Here is a 22,878-nt window from a genome sequence, read left to right as displayed (position 1 = left end):
CTTGTAAGTGAATTTGATTGATGGAAACTGAAAGAAGCCCATCGTATATGTGTGTATATATGTATATATCTGTGTGTTTTTGTGTCTGTGTTTGTCCTCCCATCACTGCTTGACAACTGGTGCTGGTGTGTTTACATCCTCATAACTTAGCAGTTCAGCAAAAGAGACTGATAGAATAAGTACTATGCTTAAAAAATAAGTCCGGGGGTCAATTGTTCAACTAAAACCCTTCAAGGCTGTGCTCCAGCATGGCCGCAGTCAAATGACTGAAACAAGTAACAGAATAAAAGAATACTATCACATTAATTTTTGATCAATTTCATGGTGTTCTATAAAATAAGTATATACAACTACAATCTGGTCACTGACACAAGTAGTTTTTGAAAAGTGAATGCATTTATGATGCTGACATTTCCTTATTTCAGATTTATCTTTCCCTGCTCATGTGGCTGCTTCTAGAGGCAATCTTGAACATTTGCAAATGTTGGTAGAAAATGGTATTGTGAGTATCAACGAGTGTGATAGCAATGGATCCACATTAGCTCATAAAGGTATAAAACTTTGACATTTAAATGAATCTTTACATTTGTATGTTGTTTTGTTGCATTGGTTTAGGCACTATATATTGAGTCATACAAAACTCCAACCCAGTTCAGTATCTTTTAGTTGAACAGCTGATTTTATTTAACTAAACACAAGAACTGGGATGTGATTGATTGAATAAACACAGTATGTTACTGGTACTTGTTTTGACAATCTAGAACAGACAAAGGGTAAGCTGACTATAGCAGGATTTGAGTTGGGAAGGGAGAGAGACACAATAATAGAAAAAAAATACATTTTACAGTGTTTAATAGCTTGGCATTTCACTGTTTCTGCCAATTTTGATTAATAAAAAATTTATAAGGATTTCTGATTTGGGTACAAGGCCAGCAACTTTGAAGGAAAATATTTGTCATTTACACCAATTCCAGTAACTGACTGGTACTTATTCTATTTACACAGAAAGGTTGAAAGGCAGAATTGACTTTGGCAGGATTTTAACTCAAAACATAAAGAACCAGAACAAATACCACAAAGGTGTAATGATTCTAAAATTGGAAGATGTGTAAATTTAAGATCTATATTTGCATAAAAAATAGGAGTCAGTCAAATTGATTAGTACAGCAATCTTTAAGGTTCTGCCTAGCATAAAATCCTTTCATGGATATAGTTTGGGTGACGGATTTAAACTAGATATACCATGTAAATAAATAATTCTTTTGATGAGACACAAGATTAATTTTGTGGAATTTGTTTACAATCAGCTGATTCAAGGTATTTATTCTCTAAGCAATTCTATGTTTCTCTACCAACCAGTGTATATTCTTGTACATTTACTTAGTGATTCTTCTGGCAGCTATGGTGAAATCTAATGCTCCACTGCTGAAATCACAATCATCATCATCATTTAACGTCCGCTTTCCATGCTAGCATGGGTTGGACGATTTGACTGAGGTCTGGCGAACCAGATGGCTGCACCAGACTCCAATTTGATCTGGCAGAGTTTCTACAGCTGGATGCCTTTCCTAACGCCAACCACTCTGAGAGTGTAGTGGGTGCTTTTACATGCCACCAGTATGAGGGCAAGTCAGGCAGTACTGGCAATGACCTCGCTCAAATGGTGTTTTTTTTTATGTGCCACCTGCACAGGAGCTAGTCCAGCAGCACTGGCAATGACCTCACTCAAATGTTTTTCTCGTGCCACCACCACAAGTGCCATGACACCAAAATATATGTTGTCTCCTGTACTTACTTAAATAAAATAAATAATATTGGTTATTGACTTATATAGTTTTTTCTTCTTCATTGCATAATTATTTCTTGTTAGCATTCTTGTGCTTCTAGCATTAACTTTGTTAACACTATCTATTAAGCCAATCATTATATTGATATCAGTTCACTGATTATCAATCATCCTTACTCAATCTAATCAACTAATCATTTTCGTTTAATTAAATTAATCAACAGATATATCACAATTCAATTAATTTATATCTTCCCTCTTAATTGTTTTCTGTCCCTTGTCCCTTTCACTGATGACTCATTCTGGGTTCTCCTATCACCACCACTATCACTATATCTATTTACAGTAAAGCTTGAAACTACAATATGATTACAAACCAACAAGAAAGCCTCTTCAAGATTGCTTGACTTGAAAGAAATAGAAGTCAAGTCTTCCTCATATTTCTGCTTACTGTTTTAAAAAGGGACACATTGTGACTTAGTGGTTTGGGTATTCATCTCACAATAATAAGGATGTGAGTTCAATTTCCAGCAGCATGTTGTGTCCTTGAGCATTCTATTTCACATTGCTCCAGCCCATTCATTTGGCAAAAATGAGTTGTATCTGTAATTCAAAAGAGCCAGCCTTATCACATTCTGTGTCACGCTGAACCTACCTAGAAACTACGTTAAAAGGGTACACATGTTTGTGGAGTGCTCAGCCTCTTGCATATTAATTTCACAAGCAGGCTGTTTTGTTGATTATATTAACTGGGACACTTGTTGTAACCAATGGAGAGCCAGGCCAGATTATATAGATCAGGATACACTCAGTGAAAAAGACAAAAGGACAGTCATAGTTAGAATGCCATTGATCATAAATCAACTCAGTCATAGGATACATACAATATCTTTCTTTCTTTCAGCTGCAGGCCAAGGTCAAACTCATATATTGCAGTGGTTAATTGAAATGGGTGCTACTGTATCTATAAGTAACCATGTTGGTGATTCACCAAAGGATTTAGCTGAGCGCTTTGCTCATCTAGCATGTATCAAACTGTTACAGGATGCTTCCCCAGGTTGGTAAAAAGCACTTCTTTACACACAGCCCCCCCCACACACACACACACTCTGAGTAATGTTTGAATGTTTTTGCATATAATTATGCATAAAACACAGACATTAACACATGTGAGTCTGTATCTATCTATCTATCAGGCTGAGTAAAAAGTAAGCAACGTTTTGAAACATGAAATTCATCAGAATATCTCTCAAGAATGAGGAAATTTTATTCATCAAAGTATGTACAGTTACAATCAACACATTTTTTGCCAATGAGTTACAAGCTTGTTTATTCCAGTATCATAAAAATCTGGAGTTCTGGAGCTGATGAACTCTTTGAATGCACTTTCAGCATCAGATTGATTTTTGAACTCCTTCTCTCGCAGGAAGCCATCAAGGTACTTGAAAAAGTGGTAGTTGGTAGTAGAAAGGTTTGGGAAATAAGATGTATAGGGAAGAACTTCATAGCCAAGTTCCCTCAATTTCTGGAGCAGCATTAGTGAAATGTGTGGTCGAGCATTGTCATGAAGAATAATTGGCCCTCTTCTGTTGACCAGCAGTTTTTCATTCATTTTGGCAAATTCATGGAAACATGTTTCTGCAGTAATGGTTTTTCTGGGTTTTAAGAAGTTGTACTGGATGAGTCCAGTAGTACTCCACCAAACAGTCGCTATAAGCTTCCTTTTGAAGAGCTTGGATATAGGGAAGGTTTTGGTGCTTCATTTTTGGTCCATCCACTATGAAGAATATTTTTTATTATTGTACAGAATCCACTTTTCATCACAAGTTACAGTATGGTCAAGATATGGATCGGTCTAATTATAGAGAAGAAGTGACGAGCAAATTTTCATATCTGCACATTTTCTGGTTTTCATTTAAATCATGTGGTACCCATTTGTCAAGTTTTTTTTCATTTTCTAATTGCATGCAAATGATTGCAGGCAGTTTTCTGGCCAACTTGAAGTTTTTTTGCTAGTTCTCAAGTTGTTTCAAGTGGATCTTTCTCAACGATGGTCTTTAATTGATCATCATCGATGACAGATGGGCGTCCACTATGCTCACAATCTTCAAAGTTCAGGTATCCACTGCAAAATCGTTTAAACCATTTTCAAGCTGATCACTCACTGGTCATTTCCTCACCAAACATTTTGTTGATATCACGAGCAGTTTCAGCTGCTTTATATCCTTTTTTGAAATTGAATAGCAAAATTGCCCAAATAAAATGCTTTGACACTTCCATTTCATACAACTATAACAAGGGCGAAAAAAATATCAACGTTAATTTATTGATGCATTTGGGTATCTGTCTTTTTTATCAGACAATTGCAAAAAACAAAATGCTTAAAGAAAATGTGAAACTCTGCAAAAATCCAGTACAAATTATTCATGGTTTGAAATGTTGTTTACCTTTTACTCAACCTGATATCTATCTATCTATCTATCTATCTATCTATCTATCTATCTATCTATCTATCTACCTATCTATCTATCTATCTATCTATCTATCTATCTATCTATCTATCTATCTATCTATTTATCTATCTATCTATCTATTTATCTATCTATCTATCTATCTATCTATCTATCTATCTACCTATCTATCTATCTATCTATCTATCTATCTATCTATCTATCTATCTAACTACCTATCTATCTATCTATCTATCTATCTATCTATCTATCTATCTATCTATCTATCTATCTATCTATCTATCTATCTATCTATCTATCTATCTATCTATCTAATGACGAAGCCACCTTGAGCATAATCCTATGAATCCAGAAATTGAAAACAGAGATTTGCTTATTTGCAAAAAAAAAAAAAAAAAAAAATTTAAATGTGACTTCATTGACCGAGGTTACCGTGGTCTTTTCCGTAGGCTTTTCTTTCCACGGGTAAACCTCACCTGTCCTCCCCTTTACACTTCATATTGACATTTCTGTGATAACGATCCCTATTGATCAATTTTTTTTTTTCCTCTCCCCCCTTTTTTTTAACCCCCCTTTTTTGTCCTCTTTCTCTCCTTTTACGATCCCTTTTGATCGAAACTCCCCCCTTTCCTTTTTTTTTTTTTTTTTTTAAACCTTCAAAAGAAAAGCTCTACCTTGTAATTTGTTCTATCTGTGTGCAGCCCTGTGTGGCTAATAAAGAAACATATCTATCTATCTATCTATCTATCTATCTATCTATCTATTTATCTATCTATCTATCTATTTATCTATCTATCTATCTATCTATCTATCTATCTATCTATCTATCTATCTATCTATAGGGTAGACCATCGATACTTGGAGGCAGTCCTGAGAGCGGCTGGTTTCGGTCCCGTCTTCCGCGGCTGGATAGCTGCCTTGTACAGAGGCATCTGTTCGGTAATTCGCGTAAATGGACATCTATCGAGACCTTTCGACATTGCACGTTTGGTCCGTCAGGGATGCCCCCTCTCGGCGCTTCTATACGTATTGACTCTTGAGCCACTACTGCGGAAGCTGGCGACTCTAAGGGGAATCCCTCGAGAATTGGGATGTGGGACGAGCGTGTCTGCATACGCGGACGACGTCACCGTCATAGTGTCTAGCCACGAGCACATCGAGCTGGTCGGCGAGACACTGAAAAACTACGAAGCGGTGACAGGAGCGAAAATCAACCGGGAAAAGTCAGTGGGCTTGCGACTAGGCACCTGGAGAAGCAAGCCCATGCCATCCACCAGCGCCTCCGTCATGGGACGCTGGACCGACGGCCCGGTTGAGTTGCTCGGGGTCTGGTTTGGTCCGGACCTCCAAGTGGAGAAGAACTGGAACGAGATAATGAGTAGGGTGGTCACTCTCGCCCGGCAATGGGCCGAGAGGAAACTGTCCCTAAAAGGTCGAGCGGAGGTGGCGAACACGTACATTTCGTCCGTCATCTACTACCGCCTGACCGTCGTACCTTGTCCCGACCCTACCATCACCAAACTACAACGCATTCTCTTTCGCTTCTTGTGGAAAGGATGCGTCCCGATGGTCAGGCGATCCATTTGCTGTCAACACCCGTTAAAAGGAGGGCTGGGCATGCCGTGGTTGATGATGCGCAGATATGCGCTGAGACTGCGACATCTCTGGCTCTATGTAGACGACGGTGAACAGGTGTGGTCGCCGTTTGTGAGGCACGCTTTCCCGCAGCTCGTCTCCATGACCGAACTGCAGTCGTGGATCAAAAAGAGGCCGAGGAAGGGCGAATGGCACCGCGAGTGTCGCGTTGCTCTCAAGCAACTCTGCCGTCCTGGGTCGACCTTAAGTGACTTCAACACAACCAAAGCATTCTATAGGGGTTTAGTGGAGGGGAGGTACGACGACGAGCTCGGGGCGAACCTGGACGTCGACGAGGAGTACCTGACCCGCCTGTTCAGGACGACTTTCGGGCCAGGGCCCATGGACAACTTCCAGAGATCCCTGGCCTGGCAGTGCTACCGAGAAGCGCTACCCGTTCGGGATAAGCTCTACAGACACGGCTCGAGAAACACGGGGCTGACCTGCCCGAGATGCAGTCAGAGCGACGAAACCGTTCTGCACGCACTCGTTCAGTGTCCAACAATTTCCGACCTGTGGGCTTATGTCGAACAACTGCTGTCACGTGTGGGACGAGTCGGTTTATCAGCTGAGTCTATCGTCAATATTGTCACGCCTCCTTCCTTCAAACGGGAAGGAAGAGCTATTTTCATCATCCTTGTGGCTATGGCGAAAGAATGTATCTGGTGGACGCGTCTGAAAGGATTGAAGACAAACACTTTCCTCTCTGGTCAATCTCTCATCAACTTCTTCAAGTACCACTTGAAAAGGAAAGTGAGAGTAGAGAGGCAAGTTTTGTCTAGCGAATGTTTTAAAAAAAGATGGGTGAATGTAGCAAGAATGGCACGTATGAATGACGAAGCCACCTTGAGCATAATCCTATGAACCCAGAAATTGAAAACAGAGATTTGCTTATTTGCAAAAAAAAAAAAAAAAAAAAAGAAATATAAAATGTGACTTCATTGACCGAGGTTACCGTGGTCTTTTCCGTAGGCTTTTCTTTCCACGGTAAACCTCACCTGTCCTCCCCTTTACACTTCATATTGACATTTCTGTGATAACGATCCCTATTGATCAATTTTTTTTTTTCCTCTCCCCCCTTTTTTTTAAACCACCCTTTTTTGTCCTCTTTCTCTCCTTTTACGATCCCTTTTGATCGAAACTCCCCCCTTTCCTTTTTTTTTTTTTTTTTAAACCTTCAAAAGAAAAGCTCTACCTTGTAATTTGTTCTATCTGTGTGCAGCCCTGTGTGGCTAATAAAGAAACATATCTATCTATCTATCTATCTATCTATCTATCTATCTATCTATCTACCTATCTATCTATCTATCTATCTATCTATCTATCTATCTATCTATCTATCTATCTACCTATCTATCTATCTATCTATCTATCTATCTATCTATCTATCTATCCATCCATCCATCCATTAGCTCCCACTCTCTCTCTCTCCCTATACATACATATATATATATGGGTATAGGACATTACCAATGATGCAAATAACAGGAAATATGTTAACAAATGAGTTGAATATGTAAACGACGAGAAAAATAGAAAACAGGGCAAGTAAACACAGAGAAAGGGTCCTTCATCAGTTGTCAGCTGTCTATCTACTCCTTATTTTGAGCATTCAACGTCAATATGAGTCTCCAAAGACAGCTGCTCCCATAAATTTTTTGATTAAATTTAGGATTTATGGAAGGTCAAAGATGGGAACAAAAGCATGACTGTGGAGATATACAAGGAAACCAAATGAAAACAAACATGGAGGATCATTAGACCAGAACAGGAAGAAAATAGTGAATGCTGAGAGAAACATTTTCTTGAAAAGAGAATAGACAGAAGATAGAGAGAGAGAGAAAAACATGTCTCTTCTTTTGTGCAAGAAAAGAAAGATGGTCATGTGAGGAACAGAAAGATGGATGATAGACACGTGTGAGCAATGAGAGAGAGAAAAAGAGAAAGAGGATAGAGAGAGAAAAGAGAAAGAGGGGGACAGAGAGAGAGAGAGACTAATAGAAAACGATGAAGGAGGGAGGGGGAGAAAAAGGGAATTAGAGAAGGATGGAGGAAGAAAAGAGTATAGAGCAGAGAGTCACATCAAAAAGGTGAAGATAAACTTACTTGGAAATGGATGCATTGCGTTCAATTACATAACAAATAATAAATGATATAATGTATATATATATATATATATAAAATAAAACTTACTTGGAAACGGATGCATGGCATTCAATCATATGATAATAAAAATAATATATATATATGCATATATACATACATACTTGTACATACTTACATCATCATCATCATCATCATCATCATCATTTAACATCCGTTTTCCATGCTAGCATGGGTTGGACGGTTCGACCGGGGTCTGGGAAGCCAGGAGGCTGCACTAGGCTCCAGTCTGATCTGGCAGTGTTTCTACAGCTGGATGCCCTTCCTAACGCCAACCACTCCATGAGTGTAGTGGGTGCTTTTTACGTGCCACCAGCACAGGTGCCAGGGGAGGCTGGCAACGGCCACAATCGGTTGGTGTTTGTGGCCATTGCCAGCCTCCCCTGGCACCTGTGCTGGTGGCGCATACATGTATATTCATATGCATATATGAGTACAGGACATCAAAAAATGAAAACAACAAGAAATATGAAAACATGGAAAATGAACATTTTTGCAAACAATGAAAGAAACAAATGGAAAAACAAGACAGGCAACATAAAGAACAAGCCCTTCATCAGTTGTCAGCTGTTTTATCTACTCCACATTTCGAGTATTACGACAAGATGCGTCTTCGTCAAAACTGTTGCTCCTGCAAAGTAAATTAAATAAAACTTGGGATTTGCAGAGGGTTAAAGTTGGTAACAAAAATGGGACAGTGAAAACAAACAGTAAGGGCTGTTAAGCCATAATGAGGTGAAGTGGTGAACGCTGGAGAAACAAGCTTTGACAGGATACAGACAAGAATGCATCCTGTCCCGGTAGCTGAATGAGAGGAAAGAAATTCAAGTGAGGAAAAGAAAGATAGTTGCTGGTCACGTGTGAGCAGTGAGAGAGTCAAGGAGGAAGAGTGAGGGAGAGAAAGGGACAGATAGAGAATGGTGAAGGGGAGGAGAAGAATTAGAGAAAGGATGAGAGAAGAAAATAGGGAGATAAAAAGAATTAGAAAGCGGAAGAGAGAGGGAAATAGAAATAGTGATAGAATTAGTGTCGCATCAGAATTATTACGATAAAACTTACTGGGAAATGGATGCATGGTGTTCAATCATATAATAATATAAATAATATATGCATATATACATACATGTACATACTTACATATATATATATATATACCTATTTCTTTACTACCCACAAGGGGCTAAACACAGAGGGGACAAACAAGGACAGACATACAGATTAAGTCGATTATATCGACCCCAGTGCGTAACTGGTACTTATTTAATCGACCCCGAAAGGATGAAAGGCAAAGTCGACCTCGGTGGAATTTGAACTCAGAACGTAGAGACAGACGAAATACTGCTAAGCATTTCGCCCAGCGTGCTAACATTTCTGTCAGCTCGCCACCTTAATGTATATATATACGTATGCCTATATGCATACAGGACGTTAAAAAGCGTAAACAACATGAAAAACGAGAACATGAAATTCAAAAACATGGAAGACGAATTTTGTTTGTGAACAACAAAAGAAACAAATGGAAAAACAAGACAGGCAACATAAAGAACCATCCTTTCATCAGTTGTCAGCTGTTTTATCTACTCCGCATTTCGAGCATTATGACATGATGCATCTTCTTCAAAACAGTTGCTCCCACAAAGCAAATTAAATCAGATTTGAGATTTCCATATTTTCGTATTTCATGTTCTCGTTTTCATTTTGCTTACAATTTTTTGATGTCCTGTACCCATATATGCATATGTATATACATATTTATGTAAGTATGTATATGTATGTATATAATTCATCCACCTGGATTACTGCTCACAGCTATGGTCACCCACTAGCGTGAAATTAACAGCAGACCTTGAAGCAATCCAGAGAAGCTTCACAAAGAAGATCATCTCTTTGCAACAGCTCAGCTACTGGGAAAGGTTGAAACAGCTAAGACTCTACTCCCTGGAGAGAAGACGAGAGAGGTATGCAGTAATATATATCTGGAAGATCCTGGAAGGAATTGTGCCAAATTTTGGCATTGAAAGCTACACCAATGCCAGAATGGGACGACACTGCATAGTGCCAAAGATCCCAGCAATCTCATCATGCTTCAGGACCAGTTACTGCAACAGCCTGGGTTTCAAGGGCCCACAGCTTTTTAATATTCTCCCAAAGAGTCTGAGGAACTTGCACAAAGTAGATGTAGGGGTTTTTAAATCAAAGCTGGACCTCTTCCTGTTGAGAGTCCTAGATGAACCTACCTCACGGCAAGAGGTGCAAATGAGGGTAGTTATATCAAACTCCATTCTTCACCAAGTGCCACATATTAGAGGAGGCTCTTAGTAATAACAGTGTAGCAAAACGGCGGTGCATCAGCATGGCCGCAGCTCTGAGCTGAAACTAGAGAGAAGAAAAATATATATATATATATATACATACATATATACATGCATTTATGGGTACAGGACATCACCAAAGGTACAAATAACATGAAATATAGAAGCAAACCAGTTAAATATGTAAACAACAAAAAAAAAGAAATGGAAAGCACAACAAGTAAACACAGAGAAAGGATCCTTCATCAGATCAGTTGTCAGCTATTTATCTGCTCCACATTTCGAGCATTCAGTGACAATATGAGTCTTCAAAGACAGTTGCTCCCATAAATTCTAAAATAAAATTTAGGATTTATGGAGGGTCAATGCTGGGAACAAAATCATGACTGTGGAGACGTACAAGGAAACTGAACAAGAACAAATATGGAGGGTCATTAGACCAGAATGAGAGGAAAATAGTGAACGCTGGGAGAAACTTTTTTCAAAAAGAGAAAAGATAGAAGAGAGAGAAGATTGAATGTCCGTGCAGGAAAAGAGAGATGGTCACACTCATCTTTCTTTTCCTCATATAGCCATCTTTCTTTTCCTCATATAGCCATCTTTCTTTTCCTGCATAGACGTTCAAAAGAACAGATGTGTTTTCCTCTTTCTCTTCTCTTTTCAAAAAAAATTTAAGTTATCAAATATATTGAGAGAAAGTTCTGTAATATATATGGATAAACTGTCTGATAATGTGTAAAGTTAATATAAGAAAATGGAGAAGAAATATAGTGGATGCTTAGTTAATTTTATTTGTATAATAATGAGAAAAAGTTATACATATAAGATTAGAGATTTAAAGGAACAAAATCAACAAAAGAAATAAACACAAAAGAATCCTACATATGTTTCAATCTGTCATTAGCTTCAACAGTGTCATTTGCTTGCAGCCCACTATAAAAAACATGTCCAAGTCTTCTGACATACCTTCACAGTAATTTTATTCAGCTGAATACCTGTCATTGATTGGTTGAAATTATCGAAATACGAGAACTTTAAGGTGAAATATCTTCATAAATATAAGTTTTTCTCAAAAATGCTAAGAGTAAAACATGTTTTATATGACACATTCTACCAGTGTTCAAAGTTTGCAAGTGTTTAGTTACAAAAAATTATTTTTTAAATCTGTATATATATATACAGTTTTTGCATGTGATTTTTATACAGATATTTACATATATTATGTATGTATGTGTAAATATATGTAGGTATATGTGTAAGATGTGATAACTGAAGTGCCCATTTATTCCTATTTTATATTTTAATATATTTTTATGTATTTCTATATGTATAAATATTTGAACGTATTTATATTTATATATGCATTCAAAAATATATATAAATTTATCTATAACTCTACCCATTTTTATTTTTACTTACGAATTTATACACCCTTATTACTTAAATTTTTTATAAACATATTTACCCCTATATCAATTTGATACTTAAATACACCGTTAATTACTATATAATGTTTATCTCTATATTTTTTAATGATTACCCAGAGTATATTATATTATATTTACTTCTCTAAATATACTTCCTTTCCTCCCTTTATGAGGGCTATACCAACTTTTTCTATAAAACAATATTCAGTTATTTCAAAATGCTCTGTACGGTTAACACATAAAAACATAAGAATGTAGTGGTATATCTTTTTTCTACCTCCGACAGGATTCAACTTTATAATGGTTTAATTATTTTAATTAAAATTCTAAAGTCTGAATCAAGACAGCTGTCTATTTTTCAATTAATAAATATAATTATTAATTGATTTATCTCTATTTTGTTATTTTTCTTATATATATATATATATATATATATATATATATATATACACTCACACACACACATATACATACAGGGGTTGGACAAAATAATGGAAACACCTAGCATCATGATTTTGAAATATAACCGTCAAAAGGTTTATTTTTATGGGGTTTTTTATTTATTATTAGTGTTGCTTAATATGTTTTGCTAAAATTGCTGTTTCTTTTCAGATATTATCAGAAAAAGGTAATTAAAATGCATAAAAATGACAGATCTATCAGACTTTCAAAGAGATCAAATTTGGTGCTCGTATGGCAGGCGCTAGCGTAATGAAAACAGCCGAAATGTTTGGTGTATCAAGAAGTACTGTTTCGAAAGTAATGACAGCCTTTGAGAAAGAGGGAAAAATCTCCTCATCGAAACAAAACTCTAGAAGAAAACCAAAACTTTCAGATAGGAACCGTCAGACTCTTATGCGAATTGTTAGAAAGGATAACAAAAGTACAGCTCTCAAAGTTCTGCAGAGCTTAATGACCACCTCAAGAACGTAGTTTCCGCAAAGACTGTTCGCCGGGAGTTGCACAATGCCGGATTTCATGGAAGGGCTGCAATCAGAAAATCACTACTTTCAAGAACAAATGTTGCGAAGCATTTAGAGTGCAGTAAAAAAACCTACAGAATTGGTCCTGAGAGCAGTGGAAGAATGTTATTTTTTTGGATGCGTCATCCTTTACCTTAATTTCGACCACCGGCTGAGTATACGTGTGGAGACAGCCAAAAGAAGCATTTGACCCAGACTGCCTTCTTCCAATTGTTAAACATGGAGGAGGATCTGTGATGATCGGGGTGGGGGGGATATATCTTGCAAATCTGCCTGCCCAATGGTTTTCTTTCATGGCAGAATTTATAGTCAAGACTATTTAAGCATTTTATCTGATCAAATTCATCCTATGGTTGCGGAACTGTTTCTGGAGGGAAACGCAATCTTTCAGGATGATAATGCACCAATTCACACAGCTAAAGTTGTTACTGAATAGCATGAGGAACATTCTAGTGAAGCTAAACATCTTGTCTGGCCACCACAATCCCCAGATCTCAATGTTATTGAACGTTTATGGTGCATTTTAGAAAAACAAGTAAAGAGTTGATGTCCTCCACCATCATCACTACAAGAACTGGAAACTGTTTTTGCTGAAGAATGGACAAAAATTCCTTTGGAAACAATTGAAACTTGGCACAAGTCCATACCTCATAGAATTCAAGCTGTAATTACTGCCAAAGGCAGTCCTACCCAATAGTGAAATAAATTTGTTTGAAATTTTAAGGTGTTTCCATTATTTTGTCCAACCCCTGTATATGTGTGTATGTATGTAAGTATGTACACACACACACACACACACACACACACACACACACACACACACACACATGCTCACACACATACCCACACATATACATATTGTCATCATTATCATTTTAATGTCTACACTTTTCCATATTTGTATTGATCAGATGAATGTATGTAGAGGCAGAGTTTTTTTTTACAGCCAGATATCCTTCCTGATGCCAACCCCAAAGCATTTTCAAATGAGGTAATAGTATCCCTGTGTAAAGCAACACACAGCCTAGACATGCTTATGTGGAGGACTGGAAACAAATTACACTGAAATGAGCTTTTCGTTTACAAAGATCATACAACATGTCAAGGCATGTCAGAAGACTTGGAAATGTTTTTTGTAGTGGACTGCAAGCAAATGACACTGTTGAATGTACAAATTAGTGAATGAATACATGTATAGACTTGAGAGGCACAAACACACTCTCACAAACACATACATACACACATCATCATCATCATCCTCATTTAACATCTACCTTCCATGTTGGCATGGATTTGATGGTTTGATAGGATCCAACAAACCAGAAAACCATGTCAAGTACTAATTGCTTTCATATGGTTTCTGTTGCTGTGTGCCTTTCTTTATGCCTTCTTTGTGTGGTATCAGTATTAGTGTGGTTGTCAAGTAATTCACCAGACTAGATCCTTCAACTGATTGGTAGTGTTGTAGGAAGTAAGGTGGCTTTATGCCAAGTGTTGAGATACTGAAATATGTTTGAGGGATAGGAACAGGAATCTTGCAGAAGAGAAGATACATGGCTACTCCTGCAGAAAAGAGATATAAAAACGGTGGCGATGCAATGTCGGGCTTTACTCTTATGGCACAAGAGAGCAGACAGAAGATAGAATTGAGAAAAGGGAGTGGGTAAGTTCACAAGAGTGTGAAAGTAGACAGTCAAACATATCTTTGTCAGAACATTTCCTTTTCAAGAGCATATTGATAAATACTGACTTAATACATATTTGTATTTTGCAGAAGAGGATGAAATTACTCAAATGGATTTACGTGTTCTCTCTAGAAACTCTACAGCACAAAATACAAACAAAAATGATCAAGCATTAGGTAATGTAGATTGCTGTTGTTTATTTCCTTTCTATTTAAATAAATCAAAGCAAGAATTACATTTATTATATATTTGTTTTGTTTTTTTTTTGTTTTTTTTTTGTTCATAAATCATGTACTTCCTTCTTCCCTTAGAATATTTATCTGTTGAAAAAATGATTAAATCTCTTACTCAAAATTTTATGATCAGTGACAACAATCAATGAGTGATCATCTCTACTGTTTTCTTAATGAAATTAGATGTATCCAAGCCCACATTTTGCTTACTCACAGGAGTTTCACTTGACCCTGCAAAAGCTAATATAACACTCATTAATTTCTTTCTTCGGTCCAGTAGTCTCTGTGTACTGCTCAAACTCCTTACAGAAGAGTTATTAGTGGTACACAGTATAGAGAGCACAGTCCTCAATGGCAGGTATTCACTTGACTTACATAAAAAGAGAATTAGAGAGTGGAATATACGTAAATTTTAATAAAATGCAATTGGAATGGAATCATACTTTACAGAAAACAAAGAGGGTCTTTTTTTTTAACTTGCTGGGTCTAAAGAAAAGCAGTGACTGTTTATAACCACAAGATTGATGCCATTAATATCCTTAAACAGTTGCAAATCAACACCTGAATAAAAAACATGATGAGGGGGAAATTCCAGAAATCAGATGTTCTGGGAATGAAAGACTGGGCAAAGGTGTAAGTGTGGGGATTGGAGTCAGATATAACATAGGTGATATGAAATGGAGAGATGAGTGAGATGTAACTGGGTAGAAGTAGCACATGACCTGTTGGCTCTGAGGAACAGAACTCATTAATGGCCACTATTCCTCAGAGTAGTAGAGGAAGTGAAGAGAAGAAACAGCATGCTCATGAGTTAGGGTCTGAAACATGTCAGTGATTGATTTTATGCTAATCAGTCAAGGGGCCATTCATTGTTGTATGAAGTCATATAAAGACAATATGACAAGACTCTACTGAAAGTAATGAAATTCTTACCCCAGCTTCTACACTTTCTGAGAAATCACCTCCCCTACTAATTATATCATCTAGGTAACAGAAGCTATAGACTACTTCTTTTGGGTCATTTGAGCATTTAAGAGAACCTATTTCTGGCCTGTTCATAGTACATATTGCTCTTGTGCATCTGCCACATGCAAAGTTTACTTCCTCTCTTACCCTGCCTGTGATTATACAGCATCTCTTGTGTGTTCATTGCTTTTATTGGGCATAACATGTGGAGATTATACCTACTCCTTTTCTGCTTATTAAGCAAGCCCATTTCCTGATGATACCATGATCTTGCCATCTTTCCTACTTACTAACCCCTTCATATTTGCTAAGTTTGCCTTGAAGCATCAACTGAACTAGTAGTTCAGTTGGTCAAATAAATGAATCATTGAAATTGACAGAGACCCATTTAGTTATAGATATATATCAAAATAAGAACTGGAAGTTAACATAATTGACTAAAATGCAGCATGCCCACACTCCAATGACTGGAATTACTAAAAAAATACAAGAAGCACTAATGTTTTTTTAAACATTGCCAAATAGGGAAGAAGATTTCTTGAAAGTCTACCAAAGCATCTTAGACAAATGATTGTTAGTTCCCACCATCTTTATTTTTATGATGATCATCATGATCATGATAATTTTTTTATTTACCATTACATAACAGAAAGCTTCATCATCCCCTGCGTCTTGTTTATTGTAGACCGAGCAAAGGAAAAGGTGCAGGACCTTGAAGAAGAGCTCAATATAGCTAGAAAGAACTACAGTCAACTTGGTGGCATGATTTCAGAGGAACAAAAACAAAGAAAAGACATACAAGAAAAGAATCAGTACTGAATTAAGTTTTCAAATTTAATCTCACATAATTGCTGTCAGTATCATCTTCATCATTAATAACTACCACCACCACCACCACCATGAACAACAATAACAACAACATATGTGACTTGCTGTTATTGTCATCAACACCCAATAACCACTAACACCATCACCATTATCATCTAAGTAGTTGTCTTTGTCACTAATCCAGTGAAAGATCAACTTTGTCACTGATCCAGTGAGAGAGTTTCAATAATGTTGCTCGACCAGCTAGAAATAGAGGTTAAATATTCCTCACACCACACCTTGACTGCATTTGATAATGTAGACTAGGGTATACTATGTCTGCGAAAAAGATGGTATGATGAAGGCAGGAATTCCTTCAGCCATTGGTTAGTTCAATGAAGGGCTAAACAACATCATCACCATCACTATCACCACCACCACAACCATTGTCATTACCACCACTACCACCACCAAGATCACCACCATCTCTACCATTTTCATCTTTATCATTGTTGCCACAGTCATCATCATCATCATTATTGTCAGTATCATAATTTTAATGTTTTTATTGTTTTAATACCTGTGTTTTATAAATTATGTTATATTGCCTCTTGGTGGTGGTAAAATGTTCTTTCATTTATTATTTTGTTATCATTTAAGGCAATGAGTTGGCAGAACTGTTAGTACATCGAACAAAATGCTAAGAGGCATTTTGTTTGTCTTCATGTTCTGCCACCTTTCATCCTTTCAGGGTTCATAAAATAAACACCAACCATGTACTGGAGTTGATGTCATCGCCTAGCTTTGCACCTGTAAAATTTCAGGCCTTGTGCCTTTAATAGCAAAGATTGTTTTGTCACTATTTGTTTGTCTTTAACTTCTTTATATGGCTTGGCATAAATAAGCAGAGAGGGAACACCTATGACTTTTGCAGAGCTCCAAAGAAGTGTTATTGCATTTGAAAGATCATCAAACTGGATACTTTTCAAGACAGTGAACTCAGCTCAGAACCAAGAGCCTAGTGGTGGTAGTATCAAACTGATTAGCAGAATAGCTCTCCAACTTATTGGCAAGATGATGGTTGGAGCTGGATAAACATGTTGAATTAAATACTTTTAGGCATTTAGTTCTTTTTCAGTCTGAGTTCAAATTGCACCAAGATTAACTTAACTTTTAAGTGGCATACAAATATTGTTGTCCTTCCCACAAACTTTGTGCCCTTGTAAGCAGTCAGTATTATTTGACATCATCATCACCATCATTATCATCATCATCACAATCACTTAATGTCCATTTTCCATGCTGGAATGAGCTAGACAGTTTGACAGGATACAACAAGCCACAGAGCTATGCTGAGCTCCATTGTTAATTTGGTATGGTTGCCACAACTGGTCATCCTTCCTAATGCTAACGACTTTACTGAGTGTACTGGGTGCTTTTTTTTGCGACACTGGCACTTGTAAGGTTGCAACTAACTTGCAAGACTCAAAAGAGGATGGAGAATGGAGAAAAAAGCTCTTGCTGTTAAGTGAGGGTGAGTTTCCATGGAGGAAAGGGACTTTAAACCAAGTGTCAAAGATTGAAGTATGATAGACAGTCAAGCTACAGAAGGGATACATGATTACCACTCATATAAGCATGGGTGAGAGTAGTTGGGGGGAGACAGAAGGTTGTGATGGAGTGCCAAAGCAAACTCACAAAGTACAAGAAGGAAAGTATAAGAGAGAATATAGACAATGGGTCAGGAAAGGGCAGGACAGAATAGGTACATTCATAAGTTTGTGAGGGGAAAATAACAGAGGATCAGGGAAGGGAGTAGTGAAAGTTTGGTTGATGGGAAATATCAGTATAGAGAAGGGGTATAGGTCAAAAGGTTGGGGGATGATGTACAAGATGGAGATGTAGGGGTGCATAGGGGTAGCTAGAGGGAGTGGGGTGTGATGGCATGTATGAGAGGATGTGAAAAATGAAAGTAAATGGATTAGAATTGAATATGGTAAACTTGAAATCGGGATAATTTTTAGAGATTATTGAAAAATATGTTACAATGAGTCTTGCAAATATTTCATAGTTCTGGTAGGCAAAATAGTGAATGTGTTACTTCAAAGAATAGAAATGGGATGTACTGAAAAAACTGTTCCACTTAAGGTTCATTCTTATTGTTGGCAATCTGTGTCCTAATCAAACTGAGTAAGGAGATGATTCAGGTCTACTGTTATAGATTTTAAAAGAAATTTGTCAGATGGCAACCTGTTATACTCCACTAATCAAGGAGCCTCTAAGTGGCTGCTTTACCTGCTAGAAAAATCAGCTAAATCTCTCTACTACTATCAAGACAAATGATACATTGGATAATATAGTCTTAAATATACTGAAAATAAGATGGAACAGTCATGGTTAGAATTCCTTTGATCATAGGTTGTCTCCAGCAGATCTGATATGGAGGGTTGGCAAAACAATAATTTGAAAATGTAAATATTTTTAATAGCATTAAATAAATATGTTAACCCACAGAAGTTTTATTGTTAAACAAATTCTATCTTACTTGATCTTTAATTGATACTTAATATAATGCTTTATTACAATGTTTTATAAGTCTTCATAAAGTCTTTAGGATTTTACTGAAATGTATTGATTAAATGTACTTGTTTAATTTTAAAGAACAATCAAAGAATTGGAAACTCAGCTTGAGTATGAGCGACTACGTCGAGAGAAACTGGAGGCTCAAGTTGATGAGTGTCAACAACAGCTTGCTCTAATTGGAGCCAACTTCACTTCTGAAGACACAGATGTATGTAGCTATCTTGTTTTTAATATCTAACAGTCATTTACAACTATCATTAAAATATCCATGCCTAAATTCTATCAATGACTAATGACTCAACACATATGGTAGGAGTTCTGTCATCATAGAATGGTTGTGTATCTTTAAGAAAACTATAACCAAAGCAGGAGACAATGCCAATGAATGTTGCATGACTCTTCAGTAACTATTTATTAACTATGGCTAGAAACACTGAGTGAATGTTTCCTTCATTTGGTTAATCCTGTGTCATAGACCTACTTATGCAGAGCTTTTGGGTCTAATTACCAATACCAAATTATAACCATTTGAACATATTCTAAACAAATGGTAACATTTCAATTATTTGGTGTTGTAAGTATCAAGGGTTTTTTTTTTTTATTCAAGGGTGTTTTATTTAACATAGAGATCTCATTCCATGATAGCATGTTATTTCAATTTTCCTCCATACACACTGTAATACAAAGGTAATGTTATGCATATCTTGATGTTTATCATGAAGAGAAGAGCATTAAATTAGAAAGATTTGCAGAGATTGGAGAAAAATGACTCAAAACACAACCTAGTGGATTTTGCATTGTTTATTGGTAACGTGCAAGGAAGCTCAGAGAATGGTTGGGCGATAAAGTCATCCACCACAGTTTACAGGAGAGATTGCTACAGTGTTATATGAATGAACAATGACTGCTGGGTAAAAAAGAGAAGTAAAATGCTGCCTGCAAAATGTACCTGTGATAGAGGAATATACTGGAAGAAATGGCCAGGCCAAATTTCAGAATATTGGATCTCAGATGAGATGATGAAAGATCAAAACAAGTGAGGAAGTCTATATTAATGTTAGGGTTATCATCAGGGTCTATAAGATTGGAGTTCAACTGATACATTGTTCCAAGGCCCAAAGAGTGAAGTAGAGATCTATGACCCTACCTGCACCAAAAGAAACCCTTATAGTTCCTTGAATTTTGAGAGGAATCCTGCCCATCCCAGGGCATGAAGTGAATTTATTGACTTTGCCAAATTTTTCTTGAAGTTCCTTGCAGTTAAGAAAATATAATTAATTAATAATACTTATGTGGTGGAAGAAGGAAATATTAGCTCAGTGAATGATATTCATTTAATATCACCTTGGTACATCTCTTATGTTCTTATGATAATTTTTGACTTCTACTCATTACTTGTACATTAGTGTACATTAATATAGTAATTCTGTTATCACTTATCTGGCAAATTTGGAGATTCCATTACTTCACTGAAGAGGATTAATAATGCTGAAACATCTCTATAGTTGTCGTCCATACATTAGTCATTGAATTAATGTTTTCTTTACCACGTGTACAATCAATTAATTTTATTTTTTGCCTCACTACATTAAGTATGATGGTAGGAACTTGATTGTTGATTTTTATGTGGATGGTATCCCTAAGAAATGCAGTTGTATCTAAATTTCTTGGCCTTATCTCTGCTCCATCTTTCCTCAACCAGCCATCAGTTAAGTATGCTTTTCTACTCAGTATGCATTTTATATTATAATTCATGAAAAAGAATAACAATGAAATATAATGCGTTTCAATATTCTTAAAGTAGAAATAATTACATTCTGTGGGTTGAATTGTTCTACAAATTCAGCTTTTTGTGTGAATTCTTGGAATAAGTGCTGTTACAGAATTAGTTGCAGAAAAGGTGCCAATCAACAAAGAATAGAAATACAACTTAAATTCATGTTTTACCCTACTTCGAATATCTATTATAAAAAATTAATAGATTTCATATTTCATAATCTTCAGATTTCTCATAGATTATTTTTTAATGAAGCTCTCTGAATTTTGTAATCATTTATAGTGGGTTTGTTTTCCCATATATATATTTTGTGTTTTTCTTCTTTTCTTTTCTTTTTTTAATTTTCCAGGCAAGTTCTGATATCTCAACAAAGCCATCGAATCAAGTGCCTACAAAATATGCTAAATCACCAAAGGTCAACCATAAATATAAAACTGAAGGTATATCCATTAAGCGAAGTGTCAACAATGGAAAAAAGTCAGCTGTTAAGTGACACACTGATACACACTGTTTACTTATCCAATACTTAATATATTCTTATATCACTGTATTTTATATCAATACCATGGGTTTTAAATTGACAAATACCAGGCCCACTGAAATATTAGTGAATAATTTTTGGGTTCCCCTCTTTATTTATGAAAACACAAAACTTTTTGTTTGATTTTTGCCAATTTTAAACCATCTTAATTTTGTTTGTCTCCTTTTTAATCTTTAAAGTGTCTCCACTCTCATTAGAGGAGACACTGTACTAAAGTAATGATTTCTTACATTGCTATAAGATCTCAGGAGGAGGAGGAGGAGTGATATTTCTGATGTTTCTGTATTTTGCAAAGGCATTAAGTTATTTTCATGAGTGAAACATCAATATTGTTGTAAGTTATTGAAGTAGATTTCAAGTGGGGTTATAGCTCTTGTTAGAAGATTAATATACTTAATCAACAACAGGTTAGTGATATGTACTTAATAAAATACTGTTTGCAAATCATAAGTAAGCACTAGATATCAAGAATACAGTTTTACTTCATTTGTTTGTCAAAATGAGTTTATCAGATTTAATGACAAATTATGTAAGATAGTAAACTATTTTACAAAAATTAACATTACTCCTAAGATCCTAATAAAACGGTGATTGTGCCTCTATCAAGTAATATTTGCATAAAACAGTCTTTTTTATTAAGCTATTAAGTTGTGATATGTGTAACTGAATAACAAAAATGAAATTACCCCCAAAACACATTTTAAACATTTTTTAAGGAATTCATTACCCCCTAAATATTAATGCTAAAGTAATTCAAAACTACAAAACTATATGTTTTTACATAAATGAGTCTGATAATAATTTTGGTAGCAAGTGTTATTGAGGAAAAAAATAAATTTTTGTGTAACCTCTGATTAAAAACCTGTCTTCTCACTTTGAATGCTTATTTGACCTACAGGTTTGGAATATGATCTTGTTTTATATCATAGTTATGTTTAAAATACCAGTGATTTCTTGCATTAAGTACAATCAATATCTCAGTTTAATATGAAAAACAATTTTTTTTTCTTTCAAGAATATTAGTGAAAAGTCTGAATTTTTCTTCTGGATATTAAGTGATTATTTTGTTAATGCACAAAGATAAGGGACTACAGTTATAGTTATCCTTTCAGGAATTTGTATGATCAATACAGCCAGTGCTTAGATCCATAAAATATATTGTAAATGCCTAAGGTGTCAATCACAAAATAGAAGTACATTCTATTTCTTTCTGCTATATATGCTCCTGTAAATATTTGTCTTGATATTTTGAAGGAATGATATTTAGTATTGGTTTCCTAATGTGAGATAAATCTCTTCTTGGACACAATACTGCCCATCTCAAATAGCATTCATAGTTGCACTGATGCTTGTTTTTAAAAACTAGGTAAATTTAAGCTTACCATTTTAAAACTCATGGACCTATGCTACAGTTATTGTCAAATTCACTTTTGTAGTACTCTTAAGAAAGCATAAACACCATATTTTCTTATCCTGTAAATATGAAACCTGTTGGCTATATAAGTTTTT

General features: G+C 36.0%; 1 protein-coding gene across 1 annotated transcript in view; it reads left to right on the top strand.

Annotated features, from left to right (window-relative positions):
• LOC115219383 (ankyrin repeat domain-containing protein 42-like) overlaps nucleotides 1-22,819 on the top strand; it is a 48,387-nt gene extending 25,568 nt beyond the window's left edge. The window contains exons 7-12 of the mRNA XM_029789547.2: nucleotides 426-551; nucleotides 2,691-2,843; nucleotides 14,552-14,638; nucleotides 16,347-16,473; nucleotides 19,130-19,259; nucleotides 21,178-22,819. Coding sequence (XP_029645407.1) covers nucleotides 426-551; nucleotides 2,691-2,843; nucleotides 14,552-14,638; nucleotides 16,347-16,473; nucleotides 19,130-19,259; nucleotides 21,178-21,321 — 767 coding nt within the window. The 3' untranslated portion in view covers nucleotides 21,322-22,819. The remainder of the gene's footprint in view (nucleotides 1-425; nucleotides 552-2,690; nucleotides 2,844-14,551; nucleotides 14,639-16,346; nucleotides 16,474-19,129; nucleotides 19,260-21,177) is intronic.
• The last annotated feature ends 59 nt before the right edge of the window (nucleotides 22,820-22,878 follow it).

Source organism: Octopus sinensis, linkage group LG1, assembly GCF_006345805.1.
Source record: "Octopus sinensis linkage group LG1, ASM634580v1, whole genome shotgun sequence".
NCBI lineage: Eukaryota > Metazoa > Mollusca > Cephalopoda > Octopoda > Octopodidae > Octopus > Octopus sinensis.
The sequence above is the reverse complement of the archived record's forward strand: the minus strand, read 5'-3'. Positions and strand labels throughout refer to the sequence as shown.